At 40.3% G+C, this 21,831-nt stretch overlaps 3 protein-coding genes across 4 annotated transcripts; 2 read left to right on the top strand and 1 right to left on the bottom strand.

Moving 5' to 3' along the window:
* Positions 1-1,279: 1,279 nt before the first annotated feature.
* LOC138617439 (GTP-binding protein Rheb) lies at positions 1,280-11,549 on the top strand. 2 transcript variants are annotated; one of them, XM_069692476.1, is made up of 8 exons: positions 1,290-1,629; positions 2,510-2,581; positions 5,010-5,077; positions 5,173-5,255; positions 5,359-5,415; positions 5,512-5,559; positions 5,921-6,002; positions 10,696-11,549. In XM_069692476.1, the coding sequence occupies exons 1-8, from the start codon at positions 1,578-1,580 to the stop codon at positions 10,786-10,788; spliced, it is 555 nt and encodes a 184-aa protein (XP_069548577.1). In that variant the 5' UTR covers positions 1,290-1,577; the 3' UTR covers positions 10,789-11,549. The 2 variants fall into 2 exon arrangements, with proteins under 2 accessions (XP_069548579.1, XP_069548577.1); XM_069692478.1 differs by lacking the exon at positions 2,510-2,581 and having other exon boundaries at positions 1,280-1,629.
* A 1,114-nt stretch (positions 11,550-12,663) lies between these two features.
* On the bottom strand, positions 12,664-14,336 carry ly97.3 (lymphocyte antigen 97, tandem duplicate 3). Its single transcript, XM_069692479.1, has 4 exons — positions 14,270-14,336; positions 13,814-13,888; positions 13,290-13,412; positions 12,664-12,978 (listed from the first exon to the last, which is right to left on the bottom strand). Exons 2-4 carry the CDS (start codon positions 13,863-13,865, stop codon positions 12,872-12,874), a joined length of 282 nt encoding a protein of 93 aa, XP_069548580.1. The 5' UTR covers positions 13,866-13,888; positions 14,270-14,336; the 3' UTR covers positions 12,664-12,871.
* Positions 14,337-16,745: 2,409 nt separating this feature from the next.
* Positions 16,746-19,027, top strand: LOC138617205 (gamma-crystallin N-A-like). Its single transcript, XM_069691962.1, has 4 exons — positions 16,746-16,807; positions 16,975-17,223; positions 17,670-17,815; positions 18,777-19,027. Exons 1-4 carry the CDS (start codon positions 16,787-16,789, stop codon positions 18,910-18,912), a joined length of 552 nt encoding a protein of 183 aa, XP_069548063.1. The 5' UTR covers positions 16,746-16,786; the 3' UTR covers positions 18,913-19,027.
* The last annotated feature ends 2,804 nt before the right edge of the window (positions 19,028-21,831 follow it).

Here is a 21,831-nt window from a genome sequence, read left to right as displayed (position 1 = left end):
ACAGCCTATTTATTTAAATCATACTATTTTAATAATGCGACCTTGCTGTGACTTTTTCATGATAATATTTATTCCATTAAAATATTTATTGGCACTCATGGGGTGTGTTTGTGATATTCAATACCAAGCTTTTCAGGGTAGAAGTGTAGCTCATGTAAGCAAGTTGCTTAAAAAGTAAACTTTACTTCTACTGCACTTTTCAAAATCAGGGATCTATAGATAAACATAAAATAAAACTAAACTGTGTGACGCATGTACACACGTCTGAACTATCATCTGTAGCTACGACATGTTCTTATCATTGATAGGGTATGTTGTTTATCTTATTCACTGCTGTTTTTGCGCACCTGCTGCTGCAACACAACAATTTCTCTCGTGGTGTATATATATCCCTCAATCCATCTAAATAGTATAGAGAATTTAAACCTAAACAAAAATGTGTCAAGCTCACACAAAAATTATAGACAAAATGGATTCAAGGGTTATATATATTCACATGGTATGTGTTACAAGCAATTCAAATCATTTTAAACTAATTCTAAAATGACTGGGAAACCAGTGTAATCAAGTCAGGACTAAAGGGAATGTCGCTCTTGTTTTTACATGGGATATTATTAAATAAACATTGATTTATTGTGTGCCTATGGATGCCAAAAAAAATAACCAGCATCAATACTTTGTTCGGGTAATTGATTGGATTAGGAGTCTCCTTTAAATGTCAGTTACCAGGAAGAAGAAGTTGATGTTTTGCTCATATAAAATGGAAATTTAAAGACCTACAATGCCATGGTAACTGAACAAACTCCACCTGTTGATGAAGATCATGTGATATGATGAAAGACTAAAGAAAAGCAGCTAAATGGACATAGAGATAAAAAAAAAAAAACAACATGTATATATAAATATGATTCAATGCTTTTTCTTTTATTGATGTTCCTTTTCTATTATTTCTATGCAATAATATTGCATCAGTGTTACAGTGAGTTACAAGAGATTTTATTTGAGGCTGTTTTGTAGCCATTGTAATATCTAAAAATATATATATATTCTGACTGTGTATATATAAAAAATAATGGCGTCTTCAGCCGTCAGAGGGCCAGTATCGCTGCTCTCTGACCCTAAAGCTATGAACGACACCGCACTTGACCACCCAGCACGTCATGACGCGTATCTCAGCCAATCGCAATTCAGAAAACGGGCACTGCCGCTTGACGAACAGCTGTCTCATCCAATCGGAGTTTTACAAACGGTATCATTGTCCGCCTTCGCCCGGCGTGTAAGCCAATCAGCACGCAGCCGTAATTACTAATTCATTACATTGCAAAGGGGAGTGACGCAGTTATTGTAGATCTATAGATACTCCATGCTTTTTTTCCCCCCACATGACCTGAAATTACATGTTTGTTTTTTTTCGCGTTCGGGACGTAAAATTCCTCGTAAGACACGTCAAAGAAGAGAGACTCCCGCCGTCATCTGGAGGCTGTATGAAGAAGCTGTGCGCCCATTGAATTTGGATGCCATTCCGGTTGGAGGTTGCGGTAGACCCCGAGGACTGGATGCGATAACCAGAAGGAGACATGCCGCAGCCGAAATCACGAAAAATCGCCATCCTCGGGTACAGATCCGTAGGTGAGTTACGACCGGACTACGCGCAGCGGGGGGGGGGAGAGAGGGAGAGAGAAATGACACCTCCGTGGCCACGGATGGTACACTGGGTTTTTGAACATTTCAGCGGCCTTTTGGGGGTGGGGTGGGTGGGGGGGGGTGTCAGTTTAAGTCCATTATTAGCCTCCTATAATGGACTTAAATCACAGGGAGTAGGACGTCTTACGGAACATCTCACAAAGCGGCCGGCAGGTGAGACGTGGGCCCTTTTTTTTTGGTTTTTGCACATGCGGCCTCTCAAAATTGGGTCCAAGGTGGATATTTTTTACGCCAACTGCTCGGTTTCCACCGGTGACCCGAACCCCGGTGCCATGTCAGTCAGCGCCATGCTCCGCAAAGGCCCGCAGGATCCGTCGGATTTGACGCATCGCCGTGCGCTTCTCTAAGTTCATCGCTTTCGACGCGCAGTTTGTTTGGTATGCGGTGACGGGACGTTTAGGATGGCAAGATGGCACAACGCTGATAGCACGACCCGGAGGCCCAGCGGCGTTACAAGCGCAATATTCTCGCAGAGGCGTGCGCTGCGTTGCTGGTTGCGTTATAGTGAGACGCATCAGTACAACTTCTAAACATCTTGCTTTTGTGTGATGCGTTTTTTTTGTGTGTCCATTTATGGTATTTTCATAGCGGTTTTTTTATTGTTCATCTTTTTTTTTTTTTAATGTGTGTGTGTGTGTGTGTGTGTGTGTGTAGAGGTTATATGGTCACACTCACCTTAACCTGACAAAAAAAAAAAAAAATAATAATAATAATCTGTACACTGATCATTTCTGCAGGTTTTAGTAAGTCGACATTCATTCAGAGCGTTTCTGCCTACGTGTCTAAATTATCGTGTGTTTTGCAGGAAAGTCCTCCTTGACCATTCAGTTTGTGGAAGGCCAGTTCGTGGACTCCTATGACCCAACAATAGAAAACAGTAAGTGAGCTCTGTCACACCATCACACGCAAACCGGTCCCCTCCAGAAAACCGTTCAGCCGAGGTGGGAAGCTCCACAGATTCAGCCTTATTATCTCCTCAAATTAGTCCCAATTTGACATAGGATACCTTTCGCAGTTCATCGTCGTTTCCCTTGTGAATGAATCACCTGTAAAAACATATTTGGATATGAAGCTTATTCTATTTCATGTCTCAAAATTACAGATTTGTCAGAACTATCCTTTGATCTTCAAAAAAAAAAAGGAAAATAGGATTGGTTAATGTGGTTAAAATCAATACTATGCTTGTTGTGTCACAAGGCACTTTTTTTTTTTTGGTTTCCAAAGCCTTAATGGATGGAGTTGATCATTTATCATGGGGATGAAATTCTATTCCTAGGTCATGTGATCATAGGTGGTTGCATCCCAGGATGTTGGGAGTTTTTTGTTTTTTTTTATGCAACGCACAGTATAGGGCTCCTATACTCCGGAATGACGGAATTTAATCTTCATAATTGCGTTTTCATTTGCGTATAATCACCTCAAATCTAAGAATCGGTGTGTTTTCGTTACCTCAGAATGAGCCCTTCGTGTCTGCACGGGGGGGGGGGGTCCACGGAGTCCGCCATGTTGCGTCGCCATCTTCAAAGCCTAGAACAGACAAAACAAAGACGAGCTTTGGAGATGGTCTCGCGCACGTTCTGTGGGTTTCGTTGCCGCCGTAGATTCCGCTGCACACTGGGAAGGGAAGAGTGAGTCGAGGGGTGTTCAGCTGGTTGCAGTCTGCATCCTCATCACTAGATGCCACTAAATCCAACACGCTGCCCCTTTGAGCTTCCTTAAGGCTGTTAAAATGAATCCTCATGGATGAACAGTGTTGATAATTACACTTAAGAGAAATACACCAATGTGTGCTTTTTATGAGGTGCCACTTTTTTTTTTTCTCCCTAATTACTGATTTATATTTTTGCATCACGCACACAGTCTTTTTTTATTTTTTTATTCTCTTTTGGAGCGATTTGGACGTCACATGACATTGATAGCGCGTGCTAATGTGCCTGTCCGTTGACATAAAACATGCTGACTTTCCGATATCAAACAGAAGTGACATTAATAACATTGTAGTACCTCGTTAAAATCAGTTTTAGTGCATTGTTTTTTTATTGCATTTGTTTACATTTTAAATGCTCCACTCATTTGGATTAATTTCAGTTTTGTGGGTTTGAACAAGGTTTGAATGCTCAACATAAGACTTAATGACTGAAGACTGTTTCTTATGATGTCAAAAATCAACTCAAATAATGATTAATACAGTTGACAATTTTAGCTCAATTAACTAAACTGTCTCATCTCTTGCACATTTTCACAGCTTTCAATTTGATATCAGTATAATACCATCGCATAACTTGTGTTTTCACATTTGATTCAAACCTACGTTCCTCACATTGACCCTGATGCTTGATTGACGGATGGAAAGCGCAATATCAGGCAAAACTTCCCCTTAATGTGTCATCACACCTTTTTTTTTTAATATAAACATTTGTCATCGATTTCCGACTTCTGAATTTGACATCCTGATTACTGGATGGTCGAAGTAAGATTTGCCTGAAAGACAATTATTTACCAAAACTCTGTGGTTACCCAGCAGGGTGCAATGTTCCCTCTAAATGAATGCGTGCAAACGCCGCACCAGCTGATTCCACCCGTTTCCAACACCTTCAACCGGAGAGAACTCTCTTTTGTGAAACTTGTGAGAAATCAGCTGATGTTGTGTTTGGTTGGCATACATCTTTCTCTCTGATTGGTACGTGCCTGGACATCTCTAGCTCAGAAAGGCAACCTTGCTTGAAGGCACTCCGACCACTTTTCCGGATGGGAGAACATACAGTAATCCATCAACCCCCTTAAACACATATAAATCCAGACACTCGGGAGATTTGAGTCTAAACTTTACCTGCGGGCTGTTTCTCTCCCCCCCCCCCCCCACCGACATGTTCGCTCACTTATCACCCCGCGTTGATCGAATGTGTGGTCTGGTATCTATAAATAATCCCCTGGATGGTTAACGTGAAGTGAAGTGTCAGCGTTATCAGCAAGATGCTGCAGGCTGTGCATTCCCACTGTCCCGCTGTAGATAATATGACCCGTGTCCAGGCAGATATTGACATTCCTGCATTGAATGAACTCAGTGGTACCAAAATGGATCCATAACAGGGTTGTGTCTTGTATGTCTTGAGATCTGCAGACCAGAAACATTCAGTAATGAAGAGTCAGCTGGCTGGCTCTGTATAGCTGCAGGATTAAGTTGTATTTGTCATATTTCTTAGTATTTTAAAAGGAGATTTTTTGTTGTTGTTCTCAGTGGATTAAACTCTTTAATTTAAATGTATGTTAGTCGATTTCTAATTTGCCTTTTCTGTCCCTTGCAGCATTTACTAAAATGATCACAATAAATGGACAAGAGTACCATCTTCAGCTCGTAGACACAGCAGGGCAGGTATGACTCACTGCACTTTTGTATTAGCCTCTCGGTCGTTTATTGATTTCCATGTAAATAAGCGATGTAACATTACACGCTAATTTCTCTTGCAGGATGAATACTCCATCTTCCCACAGACTTACTCCATAGATATCAACGGTTACATTCTGGTCTATTCAGTTACATCTAATAAAAGGTACACGGCGACTCCCTAACAAATATCTCTTTTAAGTTCTCCCTGATGAGTTGGATTGCGTGAAGCTCGTGAACGTTCCCACTTTTTTTTTTCTTTCTTCCAGCTTTGAAGTTGTACAAGTTATCCATGAAAAACTGTTGGACATGGTGGGGAAAGTTCAGTAAGTACAGATTTTTTTTATTCTGCCGTTCCAGCTATCCCAAGAAAAATGCAATATATCATTCACCAATGATACTTTACTTTCCCCTTAATGCAGAGTTCCAATTATGCTCGTCGGAAACAAGAACGACCTACATATGGAGCGGTATGGCCTCACACACATCTAACCATGTACATTAGCTTAACTATAGAAAGTAGGGCCATTATTTGCACATGGGTCTAAACACTTGAAGATTTTTTTTGGGGAATAATTTCTATTCCGTTTTGAATTATTTCTCTTTGTGGTAGAAATGCGAAGTTCACAATGACACGCACTGAAATACAGCAAATTGTCATATTTGGCACCATATTAAGGCAAAAGATACAAATTGACCTCACACAGCACCATGTTGATCGCACCCTTTATAAACTCTAAAACTCTGTGTCAAAGCCGACGCTGCAAATATTTCCGTGTTTTGTCGTGATTGGCCTGCCGTCCCTGTGATTTTATTTTTTTTTCCCTTTAGAGTAATCAGTTGCGAAGAGGGAAAAGCATTAGCTGAATCCTGGAACGCTGCCTTCATGGAGTCCTCAGCTAAAGAGAACCAGGTAAGAGATCGGTATCATGGCCAATTTAAAAAAAAAAAAAAAAAAAAATATCCCCCATTTTAGACTCCAAACACTTCAAAGAGTTATTTGCACGTTTGCCATTCTTCCGGTGTCCTCTCTGTGCTTGTGTGGGTTTCCTCCCGCAGCCTAAAGACGTTCAGGTTTGGTTGAATGACAACTCCGCGTTTGCCCGCAGCGGTGAACGTGAGTGTGAACGCTGGCGCGTCCTTACGTGTCAGTCCCGTCATTCCCTGGCAACCCGTCCATGCTGCGGTGTCCCCGTTGCCAGCTCCCCGACGCTTAAAAGGATAAACAGCAATAAATAATGGATGGATGAATGGATAGATAATTACTGAAAGGATATTTGTTGATCAAATAGCGACCAAGGTTGAGTGTGATTGGCCTGACATAGAACTTAGACTCATGTAGAGTTAAAATCCTTATGGAAGCCTCTTTTACACCCTCGCCGTGGAGAAAAGTTTGAGTTTGAGGGTCTGGCAATTAAAAGACATTCACCACTCGGGGAATGGCTAATAATAAAGAGATGCTATTGAGTTGCATTACGGGAATCGTAGGTCATTTTTGTAGCTTCACCCAAACTGAGGACTACCGGTCTGGATTTCAACCACTCCACTTGCCTTTCTGCAAAGTAGTTTTCATTGTTTCATGTGGAATCTGCGTTTCAAAAACTAGATTTAAACGGCACACGCATATTTAAACGAATAGTTTTATTTAGTTTATAGCAGTCAGATACAAGTTGCTTTTCTTCTGTTCGGTATCGCTTGCAGTGACAAAACCACGGAGACTGTGCTTCCTATATGTGAAGCGTTTCAGCGTCTTTTCACTCCCTGTTTAGGTTTTATGGTCGACAACTTCACCGTCTGGTTAACTCAACGCCTCCAGTGGCGGTGGGCCAGCTGGGAACTAACCGCTGCTTACAAAGCCACCGTTTGCTAATACTGTCAGAGGTTTCTTCCTGTTAAGAGGGAGTTTTTTTCCCCCCCCCCACCCTCCTGGCTTATGTGGGAATTGTTGAATTGTTGGGTTTCTCTGTATAATATTGTAAAGTCTTGCTGTGAGGACTTTAATGTGTTAAGTGCCAAGAAATAACCCGTGTTGTGATTTGGCGCTGTATAAATAAAGTTGAGTCGAATTGAATTGAATTAATAAGTTCGTCGTATCAAGTCGAGGGTAAAGGGCCGCGTTTTTGTGACAGCGAAATGACCCGTGCAAGCAGCACTTTCCCAGTTTGGTCATTTGACCGCCTTGTAATTCTTCTTCGTGGAGGAAACGAAAACAAGCGGGAGGTTCATTTAAATGAGGCAGAGCAAAAGCGAGACGCTGGTATTTGTCTTCGACTTTGTGGCGAGAACAGATGTCTGAGAACTACATCTGTTTCTGGTGCAACATCAATGTGCCGCTTCTTTGATGATTTTACCAACAAGAGCAAACGAAATGTGCCGTGACGATAGAAGAATCCTTAAAATGTGAATAAATCATAACAACTGGTATAAAAAAAAAAAATTATTGTTTGAAGCGGCGACGTCAGTAAAGCTGCCTGCATTGATTTATAAATCAGCGTAAGTGATTATTACACTGCCTGTTGTCTGCTGCTGCTTTATACTGCATGAAAAGCTTTTCCTTCAGTTCATTAAACCCGTGCAGCCATCTGAAGGCCTCAGGACGCATATGTTGATAAATCTGCAGCTTCTGATTTAAGAAGTTCTGCACCAGAGCGCAGTGCTGTTCCGCACAGCCATCCGCAATGTTTACATTTATTAAATCACACGCAAATGACACCGAGCTGCTACAAAGTCAACACAATCAATTCTACTCACGTTGGACTGGTTGTTTCGACTTGTATTGTTCATGTATTGATGCCGCTCGCCAACATCTCCCCAAACCTTTGTGTCCCACTTTTCAACTCGTTTTTGTAGCGTTTCTCGTCGTATTCCCGACACACGTCTGCACAGCGGCCGTCGTTTTCACGTTTTGCAAAACGATGCGACCGGTGCAGAAATAAAAGTGAAACAGCTCGGGTTGATGCAGCCATATACAGTAAACAGCCTCATCGGCATTTTATACCCGTTATAAAGTTAAATGAAAACACACACCATCTGCCGCTGGCTGCAGATTTGAGGTTGTGCCTCTGCACCGGGCAGCAACGTGATGCCTTGATGAGAAGCCTCTTCCCGTTCGTTGCACCGTTGTTCTCATGCATCAGCTGTTTAGAGAGCGACGAGCCCGCTGATGTGCACGTCTGTGAATGCAGTGAACTGCACCCTCCGATTTATACTCCATTTCAGCCCTGCGGCACTTTGCGCTGCTGCACCCAGATGCGCCAAAATAGCAGGTGTGCTATGCATTATTATGGATTGCCTTGCCTTGCATCTATCTATCAGCCTGTGTTCCAGAGAACCTATCTATCTATCTATCTATCTATCTATCTATCTTATCTATCTATCTATCTATCCTATCGTCTATCTATCCTATCTATCCATCCTATCCATCATCTATCTATCTATCTATCTATCTATCTATCTATCTATCTATCTATCTATCTATCTATCTATCTATCATCTATCTATCTATCTATCTATCTATCTCCATCTATCTCTATCTATCTATCTATCTATCTATCTATCTATCTATCTATCTATCTATCTATCTATCTATCTATCTATCTATCTATCTATCTATCTATCTATCTATCTATCTATCTATCTATCTATCTATCTATCTATCTATCTATCCATCCATCCATCCATCCATCCATCCATCCATCCATCCATCCATCCTATCTATCTAATCTATCTATCTATCTGTCCATCTATCCATCCATCCATCCATCCATCCATCCATCCATCCATCCATCCATCCATCCATCCATCCATCCATCCATCCATCCATCTATCTATCTATCTATCTATCTATCCATCCTATCTATTTTTATCTATCTATCTATCTATCTATCTATCTATCTATCTATCTATCTATCTATCTATCTATCTATCTATCTATCTATCTATCTATCTATCTATCTATCTATCTATCTATCTATCTATCTATCTATCTATCTATCTATCCATTTTTCCATCCATCCTATCTATCCATTTTTCCATCCATCCATCCATCCATCCATCCATCCATCCATCCATCCATCCATCCATCCATCCATCCATCCATCCATCCATCCATCCATCCATCCATCCATCCATCCATCCATCCATCCATCCATCCATCCATCCATCCATCCATCCATCCATCCATCCATCCATCCATCCATCCATCCATCCATCCATCCATCCATCCATCCATCCATCCATCTATCTATCTATCTATCTATCTATCTATCTATCCATCCTATCTATCTTTATCTATCTATCTATCTATCTATCTATCTATCTATCTATCTATCTATCTATCTATCTATCTATCTATCTATCTATCTATCCATCCATCCATCCATCCATCCATCCATCCATCCATCCATCCATCCATCCATCCATCCATCCATCCATCCATCCATCCATCCTATCTATCCATTTTTCCATCTATCTATCTATCCATCCATCCATTCTATCTATCTATCTATCTATCTATCTATCTATCTATCTATCTATCTATCTATCTATCTATCTATCTATCTATCTATCTATCTATCTATCTATCTATCTATCTATCTATCTATCTATCTATCTATCTATCAGCAGTGGCAATCCATAACATATATATATGCAGAGATATACAAGATTAAGAGATATATGACACACTGTAACAATTCAACCACCTTACCGAAAATATCCCATTGAGAGGACATAAAAATACCCGTTGCTGACCAGAAAAATGTAATTGATTTTGTGAAATGTGAAATAGAAAATGACAATGGCATTGCTGAACAATATCTTTGGCCGATACGCTGGCTTTAACAACAAAAAATAGTTTTACGGATGGAAAATTAGTTAATTATTTCACTATTTTTCTTCTTCAGTTTAACGCATACTGCTGAGATGATGGGACGGAAAAAAGCTTGGACTTTGACCCGTCTTATCAAAATCAAGTCTCTTTCTTTGGCATCCAATCTTAAAAGCTACGCAGAGTGAGTCAAAGCAAGAAAGCAGTGGGAATATAATAGCGCTACAATACACCCCAATATGTCATTGTTGTGTTTCCAGCTGGTCGAATTGCCTCTTAAGTGGACCAACAAAAAAAAAATCGTTAATGGTTCGAAAGTTTACCCTCCAAAACAGCCCGTTCTATTCACTCTGCTTTACAAGTACTTCCTTTTCTAGGGGGAGCCTAAAGCTTTTCAACATAAGCTTATGGTGAACAACAAACTCGTTATGTTTGCAATACAAAGCAATTCCTGAAATCCCCGATTCTATTTTCTGGTGTTTCTCAAAGTACAGTAAGTTCAATATTCAGGAAGTCGGTTAATCAGCTTTAAATGAAGTTAGAGGCAGTTGTGCTCAACGTGAAGACAATGTCATCTCTGTTGTGACTAAAGGTCATGAGGCTCCACTGGATGTTGAAAATTCAAAGTGGTGTGACTGAAGCATGTGACAGCGTCCTCTCTCTCTCTCTCTCTGTGTGTGTGTGTGTGTGTGTGTGTGTGTGTGTGTGTGTGTGTGTGTGTGTGTGTGTGTGTGTGTGTGTGTGTGTGTGTGTGTGCGTGTGTTTTGTTCTCTATCAGACAGCCGTGGAGGTTTTTCGAAGGATGATCCTGGAGGCAGAGAAGATGGATGGCGGCGTGCAGCCAGGAAAAACCTCCTGCTCCATGATGTAGAGCCGCCCAATCAACACACAGGACACTGCACTGGGATATCCCGTTACTTGAAGGCTAGCTGCCAGTTCTCCTCCACCTCAGCTGACTCCACCCCCCCCCCTCCCCTTCCCCCTCCCCCAGGGTCCTAAATATCCAATACTGTCTATTTATGGCTCTGATTCCACCGTTATTTATCAATATTTCCTATTCCCTTTTGTCATCCTTGTTTTTATTTGTGTGTTTGATAAAAAAAAAAGAAAAAAAAAAAGGATGAGTGGTGGCTCCTTTGTCTTATATTTCCCACAATCCACCCCTCCATTTCTGTGCTTGGCACTGATGCAAAACACAGAACATCATATAGGATGTATCAGAAAAAATGTTTTCCCTCTCAGAAATTACGGTAACTGTAACTTAAGACCAGAGATACGTAGTAGTGGCTTGATGCATCTTAGCTTCTCATTACGCAGCTTCCATATACAGTAGAATACAGTCCGTTCTGTTTAGATAAGATGAGACGAGGGAACCTTCGTGTCTGCCGTGTATACGCCCTGAAAACGGTTCGGTAAACGCAGACGTTTCTTCTGATACATCGCCCTGCTGTTTGGTACCTCCAATATACAGCTCTTTTTCTACTTCATCACCACGCAGTACCCACTTCTCTGTCCCTCAGTTTGTTTTCATAGCGGTTACTGTCAGCCAAAAGAATCTGCATCCATTTTCTAATGTTGAAAATGTACAAATGTTTTTGATTGTAATCATTAAAGCAAAAAGTGGTTATGTAAGCAGGCTTGTTTGTGGATTATTACAGCGCTGGAAGGAGCACTAATGTTTTTTTTATTTAAGTAAAAGAAGCAATACCACAATAAAAAATTAAAAAAAGAAGTCCTGTTAGGCAAATACACGAGATTTAAATGTAAAAGTATACATGGCTCAAAATAGTCTTCTATTAATCATAAAGAAATGATTAGAATTTTGTCTTATAGACACGTGAGCAGCATTTTAATGTCGTCATGGTAAAGCAAATTTCAACATGTGATACTGTTGAATAGTCTAATCTACATTTACCAATTCATACAATACAAACCAATTATATATTTATGTATAAAATATGAATCTGAAAACTTAAGTTGTGAAATAAATGTAGTGAAGTACAAAGTACAATATTTCCTGCTGTAGTAAGCTGAAAGTATAAAGTAGCATCAAACAGAAACAATCAGGTAAAATACAAGTACTTCTAAAGTGTGCTTGAGTACAGTGCTTGAATAAATGTACTGCAGTTACAGTCCACTGATTATATAATCAGTATCAGTACTAAGCATATTTATTCACACTTATCAACAATCATTTGAAGTATTTAACAGATTGGTTGAAAAGGCAGTAATAAATGCAGCAGAAGCACCCTTTTCAATTCATTTCATCCTTTGTGCTTCGACACAAAGGATCAAATAAGTAGAAAAAGTACCAGAAACAGGTGCAGGGAGGATGATGTAAAGATTTTGTGAAAAGCAGGAAAGACAAGCTTGTTCCAGATCTTTTCATTCAGGGAATCAAAAGCTATTATAACCATTATTTTAAGGATAATATGCTGTATTTTTCTCCACTGGCGATGAGAGGTTTGCAAATTAAAGTAGGTTAAAGTTTAGGCTTACTGTATCCTCACCTGAGAGACTTTTTTAGGAGACATGGGGAAACGACAATGACAACAAAACAACTTCCTGTAAATTAAATCACGGATGAGATTTTTTTTTGTTTTGTTTTTGTTTTTTTACCTCTTGCCTGAGAATAAATCCTCTGATTCCTGTTATTTTTAAGATCGTCGTAGCTGGATGTGGCTGTAAAAAATAAATAAGAAAACTCAAAAGATTTTCTCACATAAGAATGAGTACAGGCACATGGTCTTTTTCAAACTCTTTTATTTGTCAAGGAAAGGGAATTAAAGTGTATATCTTTAATAAAAAAATAAATTAAAAAAAAAAAGCTGCTTTTCTGTGTTCCCACCTGGGAGCTGCCTGCAGCAGCTGCAGTCTGCAGGAGTCACTGGGGTTTAAGTGCTCAAACTCCACTGCAGCACATTGTGATCTTCTTAAGATTTCGATACGGAGTTCTACCAGATGTTGCACATGTCTTCGCTGCAGCAGTTGATATCAATGAAGGAGTTCATCTTCAGCATTTCGCAGTCGGACAGCGCCATACATTTCTGGTACTGGCCGTCTGAGAAAGTCGAAGAATCGAGGTTGGCTTTTTATTAGCAGTACAGGCAATGTAGTCTTTCAAGGAAGTCAGTCAAGGTCAAATCTTTCTTTAAAAATGAACTGAATTCCCTTGTTGCAGCCCAAATGGTGTGCATGTAAAATGTTACGATGCTCTTACTTTAGTGAACATCTCCTTTACCATAACAACATTCACTGAAAATATTGTATTCACGCTTTGTGGTTTACGTACTGTTATTTTTTTTATTTTTTTTTGAGTTCATGTGGTGACGATAGAACGGTTTAATATTTTAGTATTTTGGGGAAACTCACATGGCGGTCTGAGGAATTTGGCTGCACCGCAGCCATCCTTCCCCGGTTTGCACGTCTCCACACTGAGCTCACAGCTCTCTCCGGCCCTTTTTGGGACGCAGCGGTGGCAGTCCAAGGCTTCACCTGAATACAAAAACAGAAAGAATATTTCAGACATTTTTTTTTATTTTTTTTTTTTTTTTTTTTGTTCTCTCGCAGTGTGGCTGATATGAAGGATGGAATCTATCCTAGGACAAATCTGTAAGGGCTGGTTATTTATAAGATTTGACTTTTAATGTTATAGGAAGAGGAAACCAATTTGTTTTTGTACTGTCAAGACAAGTTTCAAGATATTATCCCTACGCTCTGTTGTAAAATGAAAAGAATTGCATTTCAGCTTCTGACAGGTGTGCTGAGATTGTGATTGAGTGCAGTGAAGACTGAAAAAGAGAGAGAGAGAGAGAGAGAGTGAGAGAGTGTAAATCTCAGTGTTGCACAGCAGCAGAGGTTGTGTTTATACAGTGGAGAATCAGTGACAGACTCACCGGCTGCAAACAGCAGGGCGACAGTTAAAGCCAAGACCAACAACAGCTTCATTATTCTATTCAGCACTGCAGCCTCTGCGAGATAAATAAAGCACAGATTTGATGACACGCACGGTGCTTTCAAAACTCCGTGTTTCCTTACTGGAAATCAAAAAAAAACATTTGGGAGTTCACTCATCCCACTGAAAACTGTTTAATTGGTTTACATGAGTTGGTTAAGTCTTTCCAGAGATGATTATCTAATGATTTTTTTTTTAGGGAACTGTGTTACGTGTGTTAGCATGCATTTGTATTCGTGCACAGCAGGACTGACATTGAATAGAATATTAATGACAAAAAAACCCAACTTAATAATTGATTATATATTGAGGTTATTAAACATATCCCCCCCCCCCAAAACATACACAAAATAACATCATTTTATTGATCTAAAAGAAGTTTTAAACGTGTACATACCTTGCTGGTTTCTCTGCGTCAGTTTCTGCCAACGACTGAGACGTATTCATCGACCTCCTCTCTTATTTATACCCTTTCAAACTTTGTCATGTCAAGGTAACGTCCCATTCAGGGTTGTATCTCCGTTCAGTCATATTTACCCCGGGTACACCGTGTTCAAGGGTTACAGTTTCCTAACACTGGAACTCCTGCATTATGCAACAGAAGTCCACCTTTTTTTCTTTTTTTTTTGTCCACTACTGTATATAATTTACGAGACTTTTGAAATATTAACGTGCGCATTTGTCATAGACTCAAATCAAAGTTTGCAAGAGTTTAATTGGCACCGTAAGACGACAAGAGGACGTTAGTCAAAAGGGACGGTGTGTTTGCTTCAGGTGGATTATGCAAGTCTGAACTGACTTGAACTTGCTCTTCGTATAATCCTGATGAAAGGAAAGAAAAGAAAAGGCTGCGACTCTCAACCTGCCGTCAAACGTGTGCGGCAAATGCCTCCCGAGTCGTGCAGGGCTGCGGCACAAAAACACGAAAGTCATTCAAATGGTCTAGAGGAAATATTTATCTCCCTTCAATTCCACTTGAATCCAGCTGTGCACAAACAACTGATTAAGAACAAGGCTCTACAATAAATAGATGTTACTCATTTTGTCTGCGTACCCTAAATTCTTCTGCGCACGATGCCGTGGGAACACGTCTGAAGTTGTACACTTTGATGACCGTACGATATTTATCTATGAAAAGGAGCAATAATTAGGAAAAGAAAGCATACACAAAATATCGGCTACGGGCACGCGTATACAACAAGAGGCTGGGCACTGGCTCATAAGAAAGCCAGATTTACACCATATCAAAAATGTTAAGAGCATTGACCAATGACAGCTGGTATTCAAAGGGAAAGCAAAGGCATCAGACCAAACAAACTGTTATTAATAGACTAATGTGCATTTAGGCCTATTGTACCAAGGCATCCGATGCATATTTCTTTCCGGTTTGTTTGTTTGTATTTTTTTTTTTTTTTTTTTTATACCTTTAACCTTTAGAGACCAAACACCACAGACCAATTTCTCTAATTTTTTTTTTAATTTTTTAGGGGGCAGACAGTTGATCTTTTGGAGGCAGCTCAACAGAAGGCCAACACTGTATAGTCTAACACATAGGATGATGAACTACATCCGAAAGCTGGGAACCTGAAGATTCATTTGAGATGAAACTCAGCGCAGTGTGTCGATTTATTTGGCCCCGAGCATGACCAGGGTCGGTACCAGCGGGTGTCTGTCCTATTATCAGACCAGCAGCTCCCCTTCAACTTTTAAACTTGAGCAGCTACAAGCCTTTCACAAGACAGTAGACCACGAATCTTCAAACGAAGTTGGGTACGGTTAGCTGGTAGCTGCTTCTTCTATGAAATACATCTTTATTTATTTATTTTGTTCTTCAAATTTCAAGTTGTGAACGTGCAGGTCCTCCACCATCTGCCAGGGGGCAGTGGGGCATCCCATGGGGTTTTGCGCATGCCTCAATAATCTGGCGTGATTCTTGCACTGAAAGCCAACAGAGGCCAACCGAGGAACAATTGGTGTGGCATTTTTTTTTTTTACCTTTGGTGTAAAAGCCCATATTGTTAAACCTCCACCTCTTTGAAATTTGTTCTACACAATTTACCGCTTTAAATGATGAGTTTAATATTAATGCTAAACTTTGTTTACTTACTAATCTCTAAATATACACCCACGCCAAGTTTGATTCATCATTTCAAATTTTTTTTTTTTTTTATTTATTTATTTTAACTCTGCTACTGCAAATGAAGAGACAGAGATCATACAGTACATTGAAAATAGGTTTTATTTGTTTTGTAATCTGCTCCACCTGCCAAACCGTAAATCTGGTGGTGTTTGATGTCCGATTTTAATAGGTCAAGGTCTAAATGGATCCAGGGATCCTCTCTGGATCAGCAAGCAGAGAAAAAAACAACACAGATTTTTCTCTTGAAAGAGAAGCAGGAGGGCTGTCTGCTTTCATATGAGACATTTGGGCTACCCTGCTCACCCTGCTGCCATTAAAAGTTAGGTGTGGATAAGCGGGTCGAGACCGACTAGCACCACACCTCACTGTTACTGTTTGTCAGAAGACCGATTTATTGTTTGCACTGGATCGGTCCTGTCATTTCACCTTTAACTTTCCCACTCTGTGTTTGTTTTCCTCCTCATCTCCTCTCATGTGGACACAACCCAAATATTGCTCTGCAACCCCCATCTCAGGGCAACATCACTCTCAAAGCCCAATCAAAGCAAAATCTCTCTCTATTGTTTCGCTCCCCTGAGCCAAACTCCAATATCAGCACTGGCACATGTAAGGGAAACTGTCCATGTGGCAAAATGTCTAAACCCCTCATTGTTGTGCTTTTGTTGCCGCTGCCTCGCGATACCGCCACACGCTGTGTCGGCCATATATATCTGGGAGTCCAAATTTTTCCACTCTTAGACTGTGTGAGTAGTTTGGAGCAACTATCAGTTGAAAATGTCTCAGTACTCAGGAAAGGTGAGTACCAGAAGGTGTTTCACAAACAAAAGTAAATCACAATGACAATTAACTTTGATGACTTGTCCAACCTTTGACATCTATTTCGCATACTAGCCAGAAAGAAAAACTATTTTTTTTTTAACAGAAGAAAAATACTTTCATCTTCACTGTTGTGATGAAAACAGATTGTGTTCTATGAGGGAAAATGTTTCACGGGGAGGAAGCTGGAGATCCGCAGCGACTGTGACAACTTCCAGGACCGAGGCTTCATGAACAGGGTCAACTCTATCCGTGTGGAGAGCGGGGCCTTCGTCTGCTTCGACCACCCAGACTTCAAGGGCCAACAGTACATTCTGGAGCACGGAGAGTACCCTGAATTCCAGCGCTGGAATGCCCATAATGATCACATGGGCTCCTGCAGGCCAATCAGGATGGTAAGAGTGTGTGTGTGTGTGTGTGTGTGTGTGTGTGTGTGTGTGTGTGTGTGTGTGTGTGTGTGTGTGTGTGTGTGTGTGTGTGTGTGTGTGTGTGTGTGTGTGTGTGTGTGTGTGGTAGAATAATTATAATGAGTTGGATTCGTAATCATCCAGGTATTCGTCTTGCAACACAGATTCACATGTTTTCACATGCTTAGCTGCATTAGTGCACTTCAGACATAGACAGTGGCCTTTACATCTCGTCCTCCGCATGTATACGTTTAACCTTTCGATTTCGATAGATTCAAGTGTTTGCACACACACACACACACACACACACACACACACACACACACACCACAGCCTCTGTCACTCAAAGAAGAAAGCCTTGGACGTTTGAAGAGAGCTAAAGTCAAACACCGTTGCTATGACTCAGCGAGCATGCATGTCATTATCCTCCCCAGCACGGAGAGCACTACAGGATGGAGCTGTTCGAGGGAGACCAGTTCAGCGGCCAGTGCGTGGAGCTGTGTGACGACTGTCCATTCCTGCAGGCACGAGGCCTGACCAAGAACTGTGTCAACTCCATGAAGGTTTATGGAGACGGAGCGTATGTATCTCTAAGGCCACAGACTGTGTTTGATTTAGGGCTTTTCAACCTGTGCTAAAACATTCTGATTTATTATACCTCAGTGACGGATTGCACTTCTGCGAAACTGTTTCAGGGACAGTTCGCTGAAATACCAGGAGGATACTATTTTTCTTACTTGCTTCTTAACCATGTAGATCGTTTTAATTGTCAAGAGTTATGACATCCAAGGTCCTCACAACGAAGAGTAGAAAACAGGACATGGAAGTGTGAAGAGACAGATGGAGGATTGTATGCAACATAAGTCCAGCTAGACCGGAGACAACCTGGGGTTCAATCGTTTCAGAACCACCGTTACGGAAAAAGGTTACTGGAAAAATTGGATATTTAAACAATTTTAAAATTAAACAATTTTAATTGGAACAATTTCTTTGGCGGAAAATAGTTCCACCAGTTTTTTTTGTGTTGTCATTATGATAGAGTGTGACTATGATATTAAATATACACAAAGGCATTTACTGTAGAGACACACTTGTACCTTAAAAAAATATACATACATTTAAATAAACATGCTTTTAAAGTAAACAAAAGTTGAGCATGAGTTGTAGGATGACCTCTTGTACGAAATCAAGGCAAGCTCAACAAAATGAACAAAAAAAATAGAAGAGAAACGGGAAGGGAGGGAGGGACTGATATATCTGAAAAGTTGTTTCAGTTGGATTTTTACATGTAATTTTTCAATGCTTTTAGTGCCACAAGCAAAATTCATGAATGGCAATGTCCTTGGTTTCAAGTCCAAAAGACCTTTGATGGAGACCATTTTAAATGTCTGTCTCTCTCACCATTTATGTTTACTGAGCTAACTTTTTCAATCCCTCAATATTCCTTTTTCGACAACGTATAATATGTCTGAAAATCATATCAAATATTCATATTTAAAATTTCGAATGCGTTCATTTTTATTTATTTGTTTTCCAAACAGCTGGGTGTTGTACGAGGAGCCTAACTACCGCGGCCGCATGTACATCGTGGAGAGAGGAAACTACTGCACCCACATGGAGTGGCAGGCAGAGAACCCCAACATCCAGTCCATTCGCAGGGTGGCAAACTACTTTTAAAACCACCTCACTGTCACTGGCGATGTGACTGCAGGGAAAAGATCAACCGGTGAGATGAAAAGCCTGCAACACTCTCTTGAATGATCCCAAACTGACTCTGTGGAGCTCGAGAATAATAAAAGATGAAGAAAATGTTTGACATTGCTTGTTGTTTTATTTTTGTACTGAATTATTCAAAGGATGAAATAAAGTAGTAATGCTACAGTATCTTCAATCTTATTTCCATTTATTTTGTTGTCTTTTTTTATGCTCACTCAGTGTGCAACTCCTAACTTAACCGGCGCAGTTTATTGTAGAAATGGCTACACGCTACGATTAAGGTAATTGCTTTCTATTATATGCCATAACTACAAAACCTTTAAGTGCTGTGCTTTCCCTCATACTAATGGATCCATTACCAAGTTATATGAGGTTTTCTGAACACCACTGAACACAGATTAATAGATATATGGGGATTTTATTTACCAGGAGGGCAATTAACTTGTTTTATAGTGAAAAGCTTGCAGTCTAATAATAAAAAAAAAAAGAAGAAGCTAAAACATCCATTCTTTTCACAGCCATACAGGTGAATGTTTGGCAGTCAGCAGTGAACAAAGGAAGAGTGTCCTTCCCTCTATATACAGTGTGTAAATCAAGAGTGAAAGAGAGGTATTGCACAGGTCGACGGAGGAGCTTCACCTGCCCCGGGGAGCTCTGCTACCACCTAGTGTCATTCATCTACTTTACTGTGAAGTAGCAACGCTCACCTCAGGGTTCTCAATGTGATCACAAAATGGGGACTTTTTTTTAACATCATTGGCAAAAAAAAAAAAAAAAAGAGAAGCTTTTACGCAGTCTTTAATGCACATATAATATATTCATGCCATGTATACTGCAACACATGTGGTATCAGATGGGTATAAGTAGTACTTAACAGCCTTTTGCAACCCTATTAGCTCATAGTTTGGTTCATTTTATGTGCCACTACATCATGTCCCACATGCTCTCATTCTTCGAGGAATGTCACACCACGGTTGTGGCTGGTGGACCTTTAATGAGCACCCATGTGCTTTCTCTTCCAACTGTCATGACAACAGAACATCTATCTTTACAAGGTTTCGCTCATGGCCTCTATCGAGTTACAGGGTCAATACAGGATGGCTTAATAAGGAAATGCTTTGTCTTGAGTTACACTCAACGGCACTAGTTTAAGGGCGATTACCTATAGCTAACCCTATTCCTGAGCCATTTGCTGCTGAGTGTCACCAACGTGCCATTAATCTGGATGTCAAAGAGGGGAAAGAGAGAGGAACCTGCGAGTGAGGCTTAATGGCATCTTAACAATGTCGTTGTTGGTTCTCTGCGATGATGGGACTTATTATTTGAAACAAAGGACTTCAGTTTTGAAAAAGTATTTTTTTAAATGCTTAGAGGTAAAACTGCATGCCTTAAAATGTTATAATAATAGGTGACTATTCTGTCAAAAATACACCTTGATTACTTGCTCTAAGCATTTATTCTTAAATGGGGAGATTATAAAAGAGAAGTATACATAATCGGTCAGAAGAAAAGAACGTGGACTTGAACTCTTTTTGGTGTTACGTCCTGACCACACAAAACACACTTAAGAAATCAGACTCTAAAGAATGACATATCATTGTCTAGGTTCCTGTTTGGAGATTAAAATTTAAAAAATGCTGCAATGTGCCATGGTTTGTCTCTATTTTAGATGTAACACTGTGGTGGGGAAATGAGTAATTAGAACGAATACATTTTTTAAATAGCATTTATTGTATCATGTTACTCCAAATTAGGTCAGCTATTTTTAGCACTGCCACTTATGCATAAAAGATCATTCACAGAAAAAAAAAAGAGAAAAAAAACAACCCAGAATTGATCACACTTATGAGTCTGCTAGGGATATTTGTCAAATTTATACAGACGAAAGAGGTATGGTAGCCTATATTACGTAAATAATACGACCTCATACATTTAGATTTGGAATTTGTCCAGGCTTCGTATCTGTAAACTACTGCTATAAAATATATATATATATATATATATATGTCAAAGCTACACCAGCCGGTTCACATCGATAGGATTTTTGCTGTTTTTCTCAGTTATAATAATTTCAGTGTTATTTTTAAAAGCTGTTTATAACATTGCGTTCTAATTTAATGTAACCTATACAATTGAATAGGTGCCGACTAAAAAAAATATATATATATCATTTAAACCCGGAGCTAAACGATGAGAACCGAATAGAAGACTAACATCCCAAATCCTGACTACAGAAAGTGCAAGTGTAATATCGCTCGGAACCGGGACAATAACACCGGTGTTGGAAAACGCACGTCTTCCCTCCGGCACTTCCGTTTCTTCTTTAACGTGCGTAAAAAATAAAACAATTTTTTAAAAAAAATGTGGTTAATTGTCGACGGGAGGCGAGAATAAAGTCATTTCAGGCGCGTATCTGCGGTGTCGCGTTAAGGTCACTCGCCGGCTGCCTGAATTCCCCTCTTTGTGTTTACACATCCGGGTTTCCCTGTTTTGCAGCCCATTCCCCATTTAGAAGCCATTTTGGACACAGATCAGTAACATGCATGTAAACCCCGACCGACCTCCCGACGCAGCCGTGCTACTATTCAAGTGAATAACCTTAACAAAAAAAAAAGAAAAAAAAAGAAGAAGAGCGCTGAGCTTTCGTCTCGGATGGTTTAACGGCTTCCTACTCGGTTTTTTTTTGTGTGTGGATCCACTTCCGACGGGAAACGCTGCACCTTTTAACGGACTAACAAGCCCGGCAGTCAATTAATCGCTCCTATCTTTTCTAGCAACATTGTTGCAGCGTCGCGGCTGTTGACACGCGTTGTGGTGGTGGTGGTGGTGGTGGAGGAGGAGGTGGCGGCGGCGGCGGCGGTGGTGGTGGTGGTGGAGGTG

This window comes from Brachyistius frenatus, unplaced genomic scaffold (genome assembly GCF_029030835.1).
Source record: "Brachyistius frenatus isolate BFR_SWC_R1_liver_20210118 unplaced genomic scaffold, ASM2903083v1 Contig_12, whole genome shotgun sequence".
NCBI lineage: Eukaryota > Metazoa > Chordata > Actinopteri > Embiotocidae > Brachyistius > Brachyistius frenatus.
Note: the sequence above shows the minus strand (reverse complement) of the source record. Positions and strands in the feature narration are given on the sequence as shown.

Bases quoted from the DNA above. Each gene is read 5' to 3' on its own strand.
- LOC138617439 (XM_069692476.1), top strand. From the start codon at position 1,578: ATGCCGCAGCCGAAATCACGAAAAATCGCCATCCTCGGGTACAGATCC. The intron at 5,078-5,172 runs GTATGACTCACT...TTTCTCTTGCAG, and splicing joins TCGTAGACACAGCAGGGCAG to GATGAATACTCCATCTTCCC. The intron at 5,560-5,920 runs GTATGGCCTCAC...TTTTCCCTTTAG, and splicing joins AACGACCTACATATGGAGCG to AGTAATCAGTTGCGAAGAGG.
- LOC138617205 (XM_069691962.1), top strand. From the start codon at position 16,787: ATGTCTCAGTACTCAGGAAAG. The intron at 16,808-16,974 runs GTGAGTACCAGA...TGATGAAAACAG, and splicing joins TGTCTCAGTACTCAGGAAAG to ATTGTGTTCTATGAGGGAAA. The intron at 17,816-18,776 runs GTATGTATCTCT...TTTTCCAAACAG, and splicing joins AAGGTTTATGGAGACGGAGC to CTGGGTGTTGTACGAGGAGC.
- ly97.3 (XM_069692479.1), bottom strand. From the start codon at position 13,865: ATGAAGCTGTTGTTGGTCTTGGCTTTAACTGTCGCCCTGCTGTTTGCA. The intron at 13,413-13,813 runs GTGAGTCTGTCA...TTTTGTATTCAG, and splicing joins CGCCCTGCTGTTTGCAGCCG to GTGAAGCCTTGGACTGCCAC. The intron at 12,979-13,289 runs GTGAGTTTCCCC...CGACTTTCTCAG, and splicing joins CAAATTCCTCAGACCGCCAT to ACGGCCAGTACCAGAAATGT.